The 14,375-nt window shown below is 53.2% G+C and overlaps 8 protein-coding genes across 8 annotated transcripts; 4 read left to right on the forward strand and 4 right to left on the reverse strand.

Moving 5' to 3' along the window:
* Positions 1 to 491: 491 nt before the first annotated feature.
* Positions 492 to 1,688, forward strand: AYO21_06222 (hypothetical protein; the record flags this gene model as incomplete). The annotated part of the gene is made up of 1 exon (XM_022656185.1): positions 492 to 1,688. The coding sequence occupies one exon, from the start codon at positions 492 to 494 to the stop codon at positions 1,686 to 1,688; it is 1,197 nt and encodes a 398-aa protein (XP_022511530.1).
* Positions 1,689 to 2,224: 536 nt separating this feature from the next.
* AYO21_06223 (hypothetical protein) lies at positions 2,225 to 3,616 on the reverse strand (the record flags this gene model as incomplete). The annotated part of the gene is made up of 1 exon (XM_022656186.1): positions 2,225 to 3,616. One exon carries the CDS (start codon positions 3,614 to 3,616, stop codon positions 2,225 to 2,227), a length of 1,392 nt encoding a protein of 463 aa, XP_022511531.1.
* Positions 3,617 to 4,264: 648 nt separating this feature from the next.
* On the forward strand, positions 4,265 to 4,851 carry AYO21_06224 (hypothetical protein; the record flags this gene model as incomplete). The annotated part of the gene is made up of 2 exons (XM_022656187.1): positions 4,265 to 4,498; positions 4,567 to 4,851. 2 exons carry the CDS (start codon positions 4,265 to 4,267, stop codon positions 4,849 to 4,851), a joined length of 519 nt encoding a protein of 172 aa, XP_022511532.1.
* A 1,378-nt stretch (positions 4,852 to 6,229) lies between these two features.
* AYO21_06225 (hypothetical protein) lies at positions 6,230 to 6,949 on the reverse strand (the record flags this gene model as incomplete). Its single annotated transcript, XM_022656188.1, has 1 exon — positions 6,230 to 6,949. The coding sequence occupies one exon, from the start codon at positions 6,947 to 6,949 to the stop codon at positions 6,230 to 6,232; it is 720 nt and encodes a 239-aa protein (XP_022511533.1).
* Positions 6,950 to 7,558: 609 nt separating this feature from the next.
* AYO21_06226 (hypothetical protein) lies at positions 7,559 to 8,441 on the reverse strand (the record flags this gene model as incomplete). Its single annotated transcript, XM_022656189.1, has 3 exons — positions 7,559 to 7,900; positions 7,953 to 8,283; positions 8,329 to 8,441. 3 exons carry the CDS (start codon positions 8,439 to 8,441, stop codon positions 7,559 to 7,561), a joined length of 786 nt encoding a protein of 261 aa, XP_022511534.1.
* A 1,084-nt stretch (positions 8,442 to 9,525) lies between these two features.
* On the forward strand, positions 9,526 to 10,971 carry AYO21_06227 (hypothetical protein; the record flags this gene model as incomplete). Its single annotated transcript, XM_022656190.1, has 1 exon — positions 9,526 to 10,971. The coding sequence occupies one exon, from the start codon at positions 9,526 to 9,528 to the stop codon at positions 10,969 to 10,971; it is 1,446 nt and encodes a 481-aa protein (XP_022511535.1).
* Positions 10,972 to 11,063: 92 nt separating this feature from the next.
* On the reverse strand, positions 11,064 to 12,021 carry AYO21_06228 (hypothetical protein; the record flags this gene model as incomplete). Its single annotated transcript, XM_022656191.1, has 2 exons — positions 11,064 to 11,728; positions 11,778 to 12,021. 2 exons carry the CDS (start codon positions 12,019 to 12,021, stop codon positions 11,064 to 11,066), a joined length of 909 nt encoding a protein of 302 aa, XP_022511536.1.
* A 467-nt stretch (positions 12,022 to 12,488) lies between these two features.
* On the forward strand, positions 12,489 to 14,066 carry AYO21_06229 (hypothetical protein; the record flags this gene model as incomplete). Its single annotated transcript, XM_022656192.1, has 1 exon — positions 12,489 to 14,066. The coding sequence occupies one exon, from the start codon at positions 12,489 to 12,491 to the stop codon at positions 14,064 to 14,066; it is 1,578 nt and encodes a 525-aa protein (XP_022511537.1).
* Positions 14,067 to 14,375: the final 309 nt, after the last annotated feature.

The raw sequence follows: 14,375 nt of genomic DNA on the forward strand, positions 1-14,375 counted from the left end.
GTATGCACATATCATGCTCTGTACGACGGAACGAGTCCTACGTCCTACAAGTATAGATATCTCCCATTCCCCTTGCGTCCGCCCCGCCCCGCATCTTCGTTCAATTACTACAAGTATCATTAGTTTGTCTTGAGACTGACATCCCTCAAAAGTCTATTCGATGCTCAGCTCTTCGCATTTGCTCGTTTAGATTGCTGTCGCTGTCGCTGCTGACTTGTCCTCTCTGTCATTGGCGTTGTTGATCACGATCACGATCAGGCTGACAGCCAAGAGGGGGTAAGCGTCAGCCGTGAGTGTGAGCGTGAGCGAGAGCCGGCCAAGACAGCAGGAGCCTGTACCAAACACGAGGCTGATCCCGTCAGGAGGAGGGCCCTATCCCTAATATCTTTCCACGCGACACTCGCAGCGTGGGCCTTTTTGAGCGACCGTGATAACAAATATAGTCAGCTACCGTGGCACAGGGGAATCGGGAACTGGGAGTTCTGATCCACATGCATTTCACGACACTGGCCTTTCGACATTCCAGCTTGAACATCCAAGCACCCAGAGCGCCGTCGATCAAAGCGCCGACCGAGGTGGTGTCGTCGTCGCAGACAATGTCGACCACAGCCACGTCCACAGCTACAACCGCGAATACCGTGGACCGCGACTGCCGCTGCGACAAGGACTGGGACACGCACTCGCACTCAAACATGGAAGCTCAAGGCGTGTCGTGCTGGGACTTTGCCTATCCGACGGGGAAATGCTCGTTGCCGCCGGTCAAGAACTGCAGCTTCGCCGCAAAGGAAAAGTCGGCTACGACTCCGCGGAGAGCGCGGGGCGAGCGCAGGTTCAAGCACGAGGATCTCGTCACCAGCGGCTGCGCGGGCGGTGCAGAGATGGTGATGGTGGCAGCAGCAGCGGCAGCGGTGGTGTCTGGACTAGGACCAGACGACATGGGGGATGGTGGACAATGTCAATGGCAGACCTCCTCGACGGGCACGAGATCAAGGTCGCGGTCGCAGTCGCGAACACAACACCACGCTCATCACGATATTCATCATCATGATGGTACCAAATCGCACAAGAACGGCACGAGTAAACACCACCACCACCATCATCACAATCACCAGCAACAACCACGCAACACTACCACCGAACTGCGAACCTACCTCCTCTCCTGCCTGACGATCCCCTCCATCACCTACCCGCACACCTACACGACCATCTCGACCCTGCTCCTCACGCCGCGCACACAACTCGTCCTCCTCGTGCCTCAGTCCAACATCCTCTGCCCCAAGGTGTGCGAGCTGATGCGCCTACCTCGCGCGGGTGGGAGTGGGATCTGCATACTACCTGTGCCGTCGGAGATTGAGATGCGGGTTGTCACCGACACCAATCCCAATACCGATTCCGATACCGCTACCGAATTCGAATTCGAATCCGACAGCAAAGTCCATCTCAACGGCGCGAGCGACAGCGCGCGCGAGCACATCTCCACGGCCATGTCGATAATCGACGCCCTCTCCGTCGACGAGGTCGTCGCGAAGATTCTGAAGAATACCCCCGCCAAGGCCTTCGACGGGTATGTCGCCTTTGAGGACGAGCGGGCTGCCTGGACGTTTTTGCACCGCGTCGGGAGGGGCGTCAAGGATAAGGGGGTGGGGAAGGACAAGGGGAAAGTGGTCAAAGGCGGGAAGGGGCGGTAAGACGTGCTCAGACGTGGTGATGGTGGCATTGTCAATAGCAATGGCAATGGCAAGGGTGGTATGGAAAGGGTGGAGGGTGGAGAGGTCGAGGTGAGATGATATCACGGCGACAGTGACGGCGTGGGAGGGAAGGAATGGGTACCTCGCGGTCATCTTACTCGATTATGCCCATGACCATTTTCATTTTTCTTGGTCTATGGATTTTATGTTGAGCTAGGCTGGACGGATATATCTACATATCTACATATATGAATACGTAGGTAGGATTTACATTTGCATTTAGTTTTAGTATTGGTCTTGGGGTTCGCCTTGGTGATCACCTACATATCTACTATATACATGTACCTACCCTGTCCTACCGTACCAGCCGAGCGTCATGTGATGCATACAATGAATGGATGGGTTCTGTGTGTAGTCACTCGAGTTACCAGAGTAGCTGGCTTGTTACCTGGGACATGTACTAGGATATATGTATGCATGTATGTATGTATGTATATTACACTATAAACCGCCTTACCTCCTACGTTTGTAGATAGTTACAACTCCCCTCTCACCCGCGACCCGTGCCCGTGCCCGTGCCCGTACCCGCTCGCTCCCCCCCTCTTCCTAACCATCCAGCTCCAATGCCTGGTCGGATCGTCCAACATGGCCCGCCACGCTGGCAGATCGGGTGCCCCAGGACCGAGTCGGAGCTCGATCGCCTCGATCGCCAGTGCGACGTACTTTTGCGCGCCGCGCAGGCTGCCCACGGCGCTGTACATGAGCGCCGCGTAGCAGTACGCCGGGTCGAGGTACCCCTCCAAGCCCTCGTCGCGGTGCAGCTGCACGAGCCGCTCGGCGTGTTTGATGCTGGCATCTGAGGCGGGGTCGGACCAGCGCGAGAGCGTGTTTTGGAGGGAGGTTATCTCAGACAAGGCCGCGTCGACATCGATATCTGAACCTGCGTTTGTGTGGGTGTCGGTCCTGCCATCACGGAGGCAGCGCGAGCAGGTACATGTAAAATGGAACGCGTCCGAGAGGTATTTCTGCCGCACGGCCCGCGGGGTCAGCGGGTTGGTGTAGGCGATGGTGATCTCCTCGCCCTTGCGGATCGGACGCGTGGCGCGCACGACGTGGGCGAGAGTCGAGGCGTTGATGTAGAAGATGGCGTTGGGCGCGCAGTCGTGGTTCATGCGCGATGCCTCGGGGATGACGGCCAGATGGGCTGTCCCTGATCCAGACACGTCCGCAGCCGATGCTTTGGATTTACTTCCTTTCTTCTCTTCAAGTCGGATCTCAAAAGCGTTAGCACCGGCAATGTCTTGCGCGCGGTGGCTATCCTCGTCGTCGTTGTCGGAGAGGGTGGCTAAATCCCAGTACGCTTCGCGCGATGGGATGGGTAACTGGTCGATTGCCAGCCGGAGGAATTTCTCTCGCTGGTCCTTGGGGAGGAGGTCTTCCTTGTACGCGAGCAACACGGGAGTGTATGCTGTGATGATATCCCCACGGGACCGGTCGTGTTTGGCCAGCATACCGATTCCCTTGCCGGCGACGGGGTGTGTGTACCACGCACCTGTGAACTGGTTGACCCCCGGTTCGTCATCTGGTTTTACCGAGCTCTTCAAAGAGGCTAGGAGAGAAGCGAATTCTTTGGCAACCTCTGGAGTAGTGAAGATCGAGATGCCCCGGCCATCGCTGAAGAACCGGTCAGTGTAGACGCACAGTTCGCTGTCGATCTCACTGATCTTTGCCGTACACGCAGGCTTGTATGACCACGGCGCGAAAGTGTCTACGTCTGCTGAGACGCTGTCATTGGTCCCTAGACCAAAGTCATCGCCGCTGAACTGGTAGGTTACCTGGTCAGAAGCCGCTGGGGGTTTGGTGTCTTCAACCACGTTGGTTCCGGTGACAAGTAGTTGGAAGAGAGAGAGCGCAACCAGAACAAGCATTTCAGTTATCTCAGCGTGCCTTGACAATTCATTTCTATCTGTCAGTCAGCCATATAAGTATTGTATGCGTTGTATCGTGTGGTGACGGTCAGGTCAGTTTGGGGGACCCAAATTCGCGGGTACCAAGAGAAACCAAGGAATACCAAGCCATGCCATTGATTTTTAGGAGTGTGTCGCATCTTTCTTTACCCAGAGCATCCCATCCTGTAGTATCACGCCAGCTGGGGCTGTGGACACCATATATTGAGCGTATGATCGAGGGAGACCCAAATCGCGATTGTAATTATTATGCAGACAGAAGTGCTTCCTTGTATGGGAAGTGGACGAATGTAGACCAGCTAAGGACACTCCCTTATACCAAGGCATGTTACACAGTAACAGCTCTTCATGTGGATCTTTAACTAACCCAAGTGCTCCTAAGTGCGAGACTCATCCGCCATTAGTCATTGACTTGTATGTAAATTATGGCCCGGACCTCGCATTAAGCATCTAAGAGCATCAACCACAATGCCACTGTAGCCTCGGTTTATCGGCTGAAGGCCCCTCCTGCATTCTGATGCCTCTCTAAATAGGTAGGTATGAACAAGAATCGAACCAGGTCGACTCTCCATCAGTCAATCGCTCCGCCCCCGTCTACTCCAGCCCGTCATGTCGTCGGCCACTGCTAAGTACAAATTCAACCAGATCGGTATCAGAGTCGTCGACCTCGACCGATCCTTACATTTCTACAAGGATGTCTTGGGTATGACCGAACTGGGGCGCATGGAGCTCGACACTGTCAAGATTTGTTTTGTAGCATTTCCTGAAGGGGATGCCAGCACAGCCGGCGACATGAGCACGCTCCTATCTAGACAAGCTGTACTGGAATTGATCTGGTCAGAGGTACGTTTCCTCTTGAGCAAGGACGAACATGGTAGTCATTCAGGCCACGCGAGCTAATTGTGCCGCAGCACTCGTCCAAACTTATAACCAACTCCAATGAGCACCCAGGATTCGGCTTCATCAAGCTCTGCTTCACAGTTCCAGATCTTCCAGCTTGCATGCAACGACTTGTCGACAACGGGGTCAAGATCCTCAAACAGCCTGGCTCCACCCAAGGCCTGGAGGTGGCGGCTCGGGCTACTGGAGCGGAGTCCCCTGAAAAGGGGAGAAACGAGGGGCTATGGAAGGCTGTCACCGGAGTAGGCTTCGCAGAGGATCCTGACGGGTATCTTGTCGAACTCTTACAATATTGAGCTTGATGTCGAGGGGGCATGAAGAATGCGGGCCAATGTGGTGCCATGGCCGCAAGGGGGTCTTTGGTCGTTGGTTTCTGAGACAGAGCACGGAATGTCTGAGATGGAGTTGGCACCAGAGCCCAGCTGGATGTCAGAGATTCGACATTTGCAGTGTACAGGTAGAGTACAAGTAGAAAAACTTGTATACACCAATTTCATCACATGATATACAAAAGGAACTACGAGGGATGGAACAAAACAGCCACAAGGAGATGAAACACCAACCGCTGACTAAGCTTCGCCGGACCCACCCGCCATGCCCGCGGACCTGGTGATTGGTGACTGCCTGGTGACGGTCAAGGCCGATTGATTGCGTCACTGGAGTTCCTTCTGCGAACAGGGGGGGTCACCAGGGCAAGAACTATCGATAGACGCCTGCGCGGGACTGACTGAGTGACTGACTTCTTCACACCCCTCCAACTCACACGACCTTTTCATCTTCCACCAAACCAACTCCCTTCGTCAAAGTCGTCAAAAAACCTTTTCTTCTTCAATACTCACCTAGACCTAGACCTTTCTTGCTAGATCTGCTTTCTACATTCTCCCATAAATTGCAATCGAACCAGGCCCTTCTCCGTTCCTTGCTCCCTCCACCACTCGGTACCACCACCACAAAGTCAAGATGCCTCTTTTCAACGTATGCCGGCCTTCCTTAATCTGATATTGCAATCACTGACCTATGGCAAAAGGTCACCCTCAAGGAAAACGCTTCTCCGGAAGAACTCACCAAGGCCAAAGAAAAGGCCAAGGCCGATGGAGGGGAGATCAAGCACGAATTCACCCTTATTAAGGGTTTTACGTGAGTTTCTTCTGTGTTTTCTTTTGCAGGCTCTCCCTCTGACACACGCATCTACTAACGACTTGTGTGTTGGTTAGTGTCGAGTTCCCTGATGACAAGGTCGGCGTCCTCCAGACAAACGAGCACATCCACGTCGAGCAGGACAGCGAGGTCAGGACCCAATGACCGTGGCCGCAGACGGGTAGAACAGGACAGGACAGTCTGTGAACAAGATCCAACGCTTTGACTGGATTGTACAATCCGCCTGACTCTTCGGCAACCCTCTAATTCACGAAGCTTGATATGATACGACCCCAACACTTACTACGAGGTTGCTTATGATATCTTCTGTCACGATCACAGTGGACAGTCACGGTTCAGAATCACAGGAACTTGAGAGGTCAAAGACAGCGTCGGGGTGAAACGGGACACAGGATTTGGTGGACACGACTCTTTTTAAGCTGGAACATCTGGGCCAAACCACAATGGCATCAATTGAAATCAATATTGAATCACACAGGTCCTTTCAGATCGATCGTATGAGTATATCTTCATGCTCTAAAAATCCGTAGCTCGCCCATTATACGTCCACTCTCCACTGGGACCCCATCTCAGCGGCTCGTTCTTAGGCCCTCCAATCTCCCCCGTCTTTGGATTCCTGTCGCCCTCAAACTCGGGCTGTGCCCCTCTCACCAAGTTGGGGTGTAACTCCTCTCCTGCACCGCTCGCGTCAATCACATGAGTATATTGATTTTCCTGAGGTTTCGTCTGGTCCTTGACGCCGTCGACGGTGGCCGCGGCCGCATCTCCCTCGGTCGGAGACGACGAGTCTGGCGACTGATTAATACGCGGCGTTGAGAATGCCCCCGTCGACTGCCGCTGCAGCGCCTCAAACACGTCCTGCTCCTCCTTGGGCAGCCGCGGCGGCGCAGGCATGCCGCGGAAACTGAACTGTCCGCCCGTTGACGGATCGTCTTTCCTCAGCCGCGCAGAGGAGTGGCTGAGTTGTCGAACGCCGCCGTTGGTTCGGCCTAGGATTGAGCGTGAGTGTGAGCGTGCAGGTGCAGCACCCCTCACGTTCACGTTCACGTTCGCCAGCAGGGGATTTGGGTTTGCCCTTGCTCTTAAACTTGAATTTAGGCTCAAACTTGAGCTTGAAATTGTCCTCGAGAGTGCCCGCGGAGCAGTGAAGAGGTGGGCGCGGGGTGCGGTGGCGGCAGCGGCGCACAGAGGTAGAGGCAGCGAGCCGCGGAGAGCGTACGACCCCGCGGGTGTCATTTTTCTTTTTTTTTTTTTGCTTCTATTTCTTTATTTTATGTCCTCCTTTTGACTCTTGACTCTTGACTCTTGAGCGCTCGTGACCGTGGCTGCGGAGGCGGTAGTGTTGGTTGTGGTAAGTTGTATTCGTTCGCCTCGTGGCGAGATATCACGTAGACGACCAAAAAAAAAACCTTGTGGGTGAGAGGTCCTTATGCTCTTTCTGTTTCTCTTCCTGGGGAGCGACGCGGACACGGATAATTGATGTAAGATATGTATCTCGCTGCTTCCTGCTTCAGAATTTTGTCGCCGGTGACAAAAAAAGAACCTACTGCACAGTAGCTTTGGCGAGTTGGCGAGGCGTCGGAAACTGCACCGGCTGTTCTTCGGCAAACCTTGTACGTCCAGACGTCGAGACGTCTCGAGGTATTACACAATGTGAAAAACCCCGCAAAGACAGAGATTTCGGATGGAAGTTTAGAATGAATAATTTCATGCTCAGTGCTGAAGTTTGAATAAATTCTAGAGTTGCTGCTGTAGAATGCCTTCTCACTGATAGAAGCGAAATAAAAAGAGATTCCAAAAGAACTACCTAAACCAGACATGCCCTCATCCACCAAAGACGTTCGGTTACGCCACCGTTGTGCTTGGTGTTGTGCTCGTTGTTGTCGTTTTCGACGTCGTCGAGGTGCTTGATGAACCTGAAGGCGGTGAGGCACCAGCGTAATCCGCTGCCCAAGCAGCACTGTTGAACTCGGCAAAAACTTGGCTGATCTGGCCCGACGGCGTGATTGTGAAGGTGTCGATACCCTTGACAGCATACTGACCAGACCCGATGCCCTGTGCGACCCATCGCCAGGCAATCTTGTTGCAGGAAAAGAAGATATCGAGTGTAGTCAAGGTCGGGATCGGTGGCTGTGCTCCTTGGCCACCGATGAACGCGGCCTTGCTGGGGAATGTGGTGCTACCAAGCTACCAAGCCGTCAGTACAATACTAAAGTCAGAACCTGTGAAAGTGACTTACCGGGTAACCAGCAAGGAAATTGATGGAGTCGCTGGTGTCAGTGAAGTTGTCTGCCAACAATGCGTTTGCCTTTGCAGCAAAGTCTGGAGCTTGCGGAGCAGTCAAGAATGAAGCAAAGGTATTGACAATATTGGTCGCTTGAGCTGAGCTAACACAAGTATACGTTGGCGCCGTGATTCCAAGACAAGAACAGGCACTGCTGTAGCGACTGGCACCACTGCAGGCTGAAGCGTAGGCTGGCACTGTCGGGGTAGGAGCTGGGCTGAAGAAGGCCGAGCAATCTGCCTGTCGCGTCGCAAGAGGTGGCTGACCTGCTGTGCCTGTGACAGCCCTGAGAGATATCAGCCTTGGTCATCACAACATCACCAGCCCATACCTTGCACAGTTGTCTGCAGCACAAACACCGCGCTCGAAGAACGAGCCACCACCAAAGGGATTGGCGACCACAAAGGGCACGCTAGCACCGAGAGCGAAGAGAAGAGACTTCATGATGAGATGGAGATTGGAAAGTAATTCAGCCAAATGTTATGAGTAAGCTGTTGAGCGCTTGCCTTTTGCTAAAGATGTCTGTGCCGAGACGTTGAGTAGAGACGTGACACTGAATGAGATGGAAAATCAAGTCCTTTTAAATTCTTTTCCAAGACAACAGATGGAAGGGCAGGGAGAAAAGGGGTTACCACATTCAAGCCCTACCACGGTATACCCATGTAGTTGTCAACAATCTCAGACAAATCGAGACCGGACATAGGGTTTAGAAATGGATTCGAGCAGAAAATAGAAATCCAGAGCACCATTTTTGCGGTCCAATCTCGACATGTGTTACATTGGTCCATACTGCAGGATACCGTAGACTGCGCCGCCAAATCCGGTCCCGAGCGCCATGGCGAGCAGAAGTCGACGGCTCATCTGAATCAGGGACTTAACTGTCATCAAGGCTGGATCTTCGTATTCGATGCAGTTGATATTGCAAGGAGGCCGATAGACCGGCTGTGGCTTGAGACAAGTACGGATATGGCACTCACATTCCAGTGGCATGAGACATGGGTGGATGGAGTGTCCGGCTGAGTTCTCAACTGCATTGCGGATCGGGGCTCCCCTTGCAGAACCTGCATCAAGGGCCTCGTAATACTCTTGGATCTGGATTGCATTGGTCTCAGATGGAGATTGAGCTTATTATAGGGCCAGTGCTGGTTGTTTGGTTGGAGAACGGGACTCGAGTTGATTCAGAGTGACATGGAGGAGATGGTATTGGTGTGAGGTCGAAGTGATGAAGTGATGAAGTCCTTGGTACCTCGTACACGATGCATGCTGCCTATAGGGCGCAGGCCGCTTCACCAATTGCGCCCTCGAGGCTCCCACTGGCGCCGCTTGCCGGATTTCCCCGCATTGAACCTCCAGAAAAAAATATTGCAGGCAAAAAGTACTGACTGCGGCGTGACTCAGTGAAAAATTCTCCAATAGACGCCAACTGACTATTTATCTCCTTTCATAGACTGGTTTGTTTTAGAACTGCTCTGAGAAGAGGAGCAACTTCTTCAATAATTTTGTCATTGCTGTTACCATCGTGCCCAAAATGGCCTTCTCCCTAAGCAAGAGAGTAGCTTGCTCTCAACTCTCCAAGCTTGCTGCTCCCTCCCAACGAGCTCCCCTGACTTGGCGACGATATGCCAGTGCTGCTACTGCTGTGCCCACTTCTTCCAGTATTCCCGTCCAAGATGAAACCCAGATCCGTCACGAAGTCTCTGTACCCAACCCAGACCCTTCCTCCGACTCGCCGACGGCGACATTTCTGAACCAGTCGACTCCCTATATGGTCCCTACCTATGTTCGACCCCCACCAATGATGGTACAAGGAGAAGGGTGTACTTTGTATGATAATGAAAATAGACAATACCTGGATTTCACTGCTGGCATAGCAGTTACTTCTTTGGGCCACAACGATCCTGAAATTACCAGACTGATCGCCCACCAGGCACAACGATTGATCCATGCATCTAACCTCTATCATAACCCCTGGACCCCAACACTCTCCAAAGCCTTGATCGAGGAGACCCAGAAGCAGTCGCCCGGTTCACCTCTGACTCAGGTCTTTATCTCAAATTCGGGCTCTGAGGCCAACGAAGCCGCGCTGAAATTTGCTCGCAAGGTGACCTATGCAAAAGATCCAGAGACAAAGCAGCGAGACATTGTGTCATTCCATGGATCTTTCCATGGCCGCACTTATGGCTCGCTCTCGGCCACTCCGAACAAGAAATACCAGGCTCCGTTTGGTCCCATGTTGTCTGGGTTCCGTTATGGAAAGTTCAATGATGTTGAGGGTGTCCAAGAGTTGATCAACGAGAACACTGCAGGAGTGATTGTCGAACCAATTCAGGGTGAAGGGGGTGTCAATGTTGCAACCCCGGCGTTCCTTCAGGCTCTTCGCAAGCGGTGTGACGAGGTTGGTGCGATTCTCATATTCGACGAGATTCAATGTGGCCTGTCAAGGACTGGAGACCTCTGGGCATACACTGCATCTGGCGTGCACCCCGATGTTCTAACAACCGCCAAAGCTTTGGGCAACGGTATCCCTATTGGGGCCACCCTCGTGTCAGGCAAGACCGTTGCCCCGTACATCAAGACGGGCGATCACGGAACAACCTTTGGCGGCAATCCTTTGGCTTGCCGAGTCGCTCACCACGTCTTTGGTCGTCTCTCCAAAGCTCAATTACAGGAAGAGGTTCGGATCAAGTCGACTCTCTTCTTCAGCGCCTTTGAAACTATGAAGGAAAAGTTCCCGGGCGTCTTCTCAGAAGTCAGGGGCAAAGGTCTTATTGTCGGTTATCAGCTGTCCGACTCCGCAAAGGAGAAAGCGACTGAGGTCATAACTGCTGCACGAGAACGGGGTCTTCTCATTATCACTGCAGGAGACGGTGTTCTCAGAATTGTTCCTCCGCTTGTGATTTCGCACGAGGAGATTAACAGAGGGCTTGCTATTCTCGAAGATGCCTTGAACGTCGTTTTTAAGAAGCTAAATTAAGTGACAGAGACTACGGGCTAGCAGAAAACAGCTGCTCGCTGAAACGCACTCTGGCTACGCAAGGCTCACTGGCCCGTCCCTAACACATTGGGCTATGTTCTCACTTCGCCTTCTGGCACTGTCATGCCATGGACACCCCGGTAGTCTGGACGACAAGCCTCTTGCCACTTTCCCGCCAAAATGCTGCTTTCCTCGGCCAGTTTAAACACCTCAACTTTGAGCGGGCGGCAGCATTTGATCATTTCCTTCTCGCTGTCGCTCCCGAAACCCCACAAGGACAGATCTCCGCCTGGACAGGTCGACAGCGCCATCAGGAGGTCCTGCTCTGCAAAGAATTCGATATAATCGCCTGGCTGAGCAGGGCAAGGATTCATAAAGTATCTGCCCTGCGAATCCAGGCCAGTTACCTGGAACAAGTTGATGACGTCGTGAACATCTGATTCGTTGAGGCCGAACGGCAGGACAGCTCTTGTGAGGTTGGAGTGACAATGATAGTCGTACGATGCTTCAGGTCCGGAGAGCAGGGTGTTGATATACGGGTCGCATCTGGTGCCTAGAAGGTCGTGGACTCTACCTCCGGTCTCATCCACTCCATACCAGGAAAGAGAATCAGAGATGATGGTGCACAGGGGACGCATATACGGTAGGCAGGACCAGAGGCGATCATATGTGGTAACGTGTGACGAATGGAGCTGCTTGGTCCGCGAGGCCCAGAACCTCTCGCGAGGGTTGTTCGCATTCCAGATGTTCAAATCGCCTACCAGTATGTCAGAACCTGATCCTATATCAAGACTCCTCTTCCTTACCAACTTGAGGCCCTTCGGGTGTGCTGATTCGGACAATACTCTTTGCTGGGGCCTTCCAAGCACGACCTGAACGGATAGGCAAGACAAACGACTCGACAAGTTCCCGAGGACTTTGTTGAATTGATTGATACAACTCTTGGTGAACTGTCAAGGGTGAACCGGCTGTAGGTAGATATGCTGGTTGAGGAGTGGGCAAGGGCTTCCTCGACTTCAAGCGTTCCTCGTTGGACTGCGAGATAGACATTGTCACTCGCAAAGATCACCAATCTCTGGCCTTTAGAGAGTCGTCTTTTGCTGTGTGAGACCTCGAGGTTTGTCCTGCTCCATCCTGGGCTCAGCTCGTTATTTATGGGCTTCTGTACACGGACATGTCCGTCCGCCCTTGGACATCAGTTGGGCATATGTTATCAAAGCTTATTGTCACATAGTATGTTCCGAATCCACGCCAGTGTGAGATACAAGTCGAGTAAGGTAAGTCTTCGTTTCTATCTCGAGCACACTCTGTATACTTGTAACGCAGTGATGAGTCGACAAGGCCACCACCGCACCAGGCTCAAGCGTTGCATCAGGCCACCCGCTATAGCCCATGCTATAGCCCATCCAGGCCTAGTGAAACATGTTGGCCATGTATATATGTAACACTAGGCGAAGTCCCCTCAAGCACGCCCCGGACGACCTCGAGCTCTTGTATCTTTCGCATTTGTTGTTGAAATGGCTACTGCTGGCCTCGGCAGACATGGTCCAAAGACTCGCACAGGGTGTGTAACCTGCAAACGGCGACGGGTCAAGTGTTCTTTAGAGAAGCCTTCGTGCTCGCGATGCGCCAAAGCAGGTCGGGTGTGTGAGGGCTATCAACTCTCAGTGGTCCAAGAAGTTGTTGCGAGTCCTGCCAAAGCAACGACTCCTCCCCATCTCAATAATTCTTCGTCCCTGCTCTCGGCTTTTCGCGCTACCCCATCAGAATGGCAAGCCTACGGATTCTACTCCCACCGGATCGCAACCACCTTGGGGGGCGCCTTTGACACGGAGTTGTGGCAGAAGCTGATGCTCCAGGCCGCCGATACCGAGCCGACTGTGCGGAATGGGATCTTTGCCCTGGGGAACCTGTTCAGACACGGCCAAGATGGTGGTGGGCAGCATGCGTCCGACTGTGTTTGTGCTCACTGTCGACAAGCACTACGATACTACAACAAATCCATCGTAGCATTGTCGGATTCGCTGCAGGAGCCAAGCACGCCGCAAGCGGCTCACGTCGCTCTCCTCTCGTGTATCATCTTCATTTGCCTCGAGTTCTACCGCATGAACGACAACACGGGGATTTCTCTGATCTCCAAGGGGTGTAGCATGGTCGCAGAGACTCTGAACAACCAGTCTGCTTCAGGGACAGTGTTAATAGATCCGAGCCTTGTGAAAGCGTTTGATCGACTTTGGCTTCTGGCAAAGATGTTTGGACGTCAGCTGCCTCGACCGTCATCGCAAGAATCACTGATATCTGGGTCTTCCTGGCTGCCGGACTTTGATAGCATAGAAGGATCAAGAGATTGCCTGCACAAGATTTTGGAGCGCGTTCAGGGCTTAAGGGTGGAGGTCTTTCGGGTGTATTCGAGTCCGTCTTCGACACATGTTTCTGCGGCAAAAGCTTCATTAGAGAGCGAGCAACAAGCCGCCCAGATTCTTCTCGAGAATTGGCGCAGGAATTGGGAGAAGGTGAGCGCCCAACCAGCAACGAGCGCGACTCAGCACCCGCAAGCGCATCTGATCCTACGCGCCCACTACCTGATCACCAAGGTCGGCGCCTACGCGAGGCTCGACCCAGCGCAACTCAACCATGAAGACCACCTCGACGACTTTAGAGGAATCGTCCTCGCGGCCGAGGAAGGCCTCACACGATTTCCCCTCAAAGACGAAGCCACGGGCTTTTCCTTTGAAATGTCCTTCCTGGCTCCCCTCTACCTGACCGCGCTCAAGTGTCGAGACCCCACGGTGCGCAGGAAAGCTTTGGAGATGATGTTTCTGACAGGCGCCAAGGAAGGGCTGTGGTATCGATCCGAATTGACCTGTATTGCCGCACGGGTCATTGAGCTCGAGGAGGGTCTCGTCGCAGGTTTGGGAGAAGGAGATGGAGGTTTTGCCAGAGATGTAGCGGGAAAGCACTTTTTCGACGTCCACGCTGGACTGAACTATCGCAGGGACGGAAAGACGTTTGTGGACGTGGCGTATCTCGTTTATGATGCGGCCTGTCCCGAACGGTGGCGGAGCTGGCGAGAGACTCTGGCAGTTGGGGAGTGAATGTTGGTAGCATACATGACTTGCACTTTGAGGCTTTATCGTGACGGTTTTGACGGAAGCATCATTCACGTCTGGTCTAGTATCGAGTATAAGGTACAAGGTAGATATAAGCCCCTTTCTATTCAGTCCAATCCACCAAATCCTTCTGATTGGCACCATACCCATCCGTGACACAAGAGCCAGACCCATTGTCCCATCGCATCGACTCCATCCCACAGCCTTGCCGGCATTTCCCCATCCGGCGCGGTTTCCGATACGCGAGCATCTTCTCGTTGCTACTCGTACTCCATCCTTCTCATCTCCCTCACA

The sequence above is a fragment of the Fonsecaea monophora genome (assembly GCF_001642475.1).
Source record: "Fonsecaea monophora strain CBS 269.37 chromosome Unknown Scaff42, whole genome shotgun sequence".
Lineage (NCBI taxonomy): Eukaryota > Fungi > Ascomycota > Eurotiomycetes > Chaetothyriales > Herpotrichiellaceae > Fonsecaea > Fonsecaea monophora.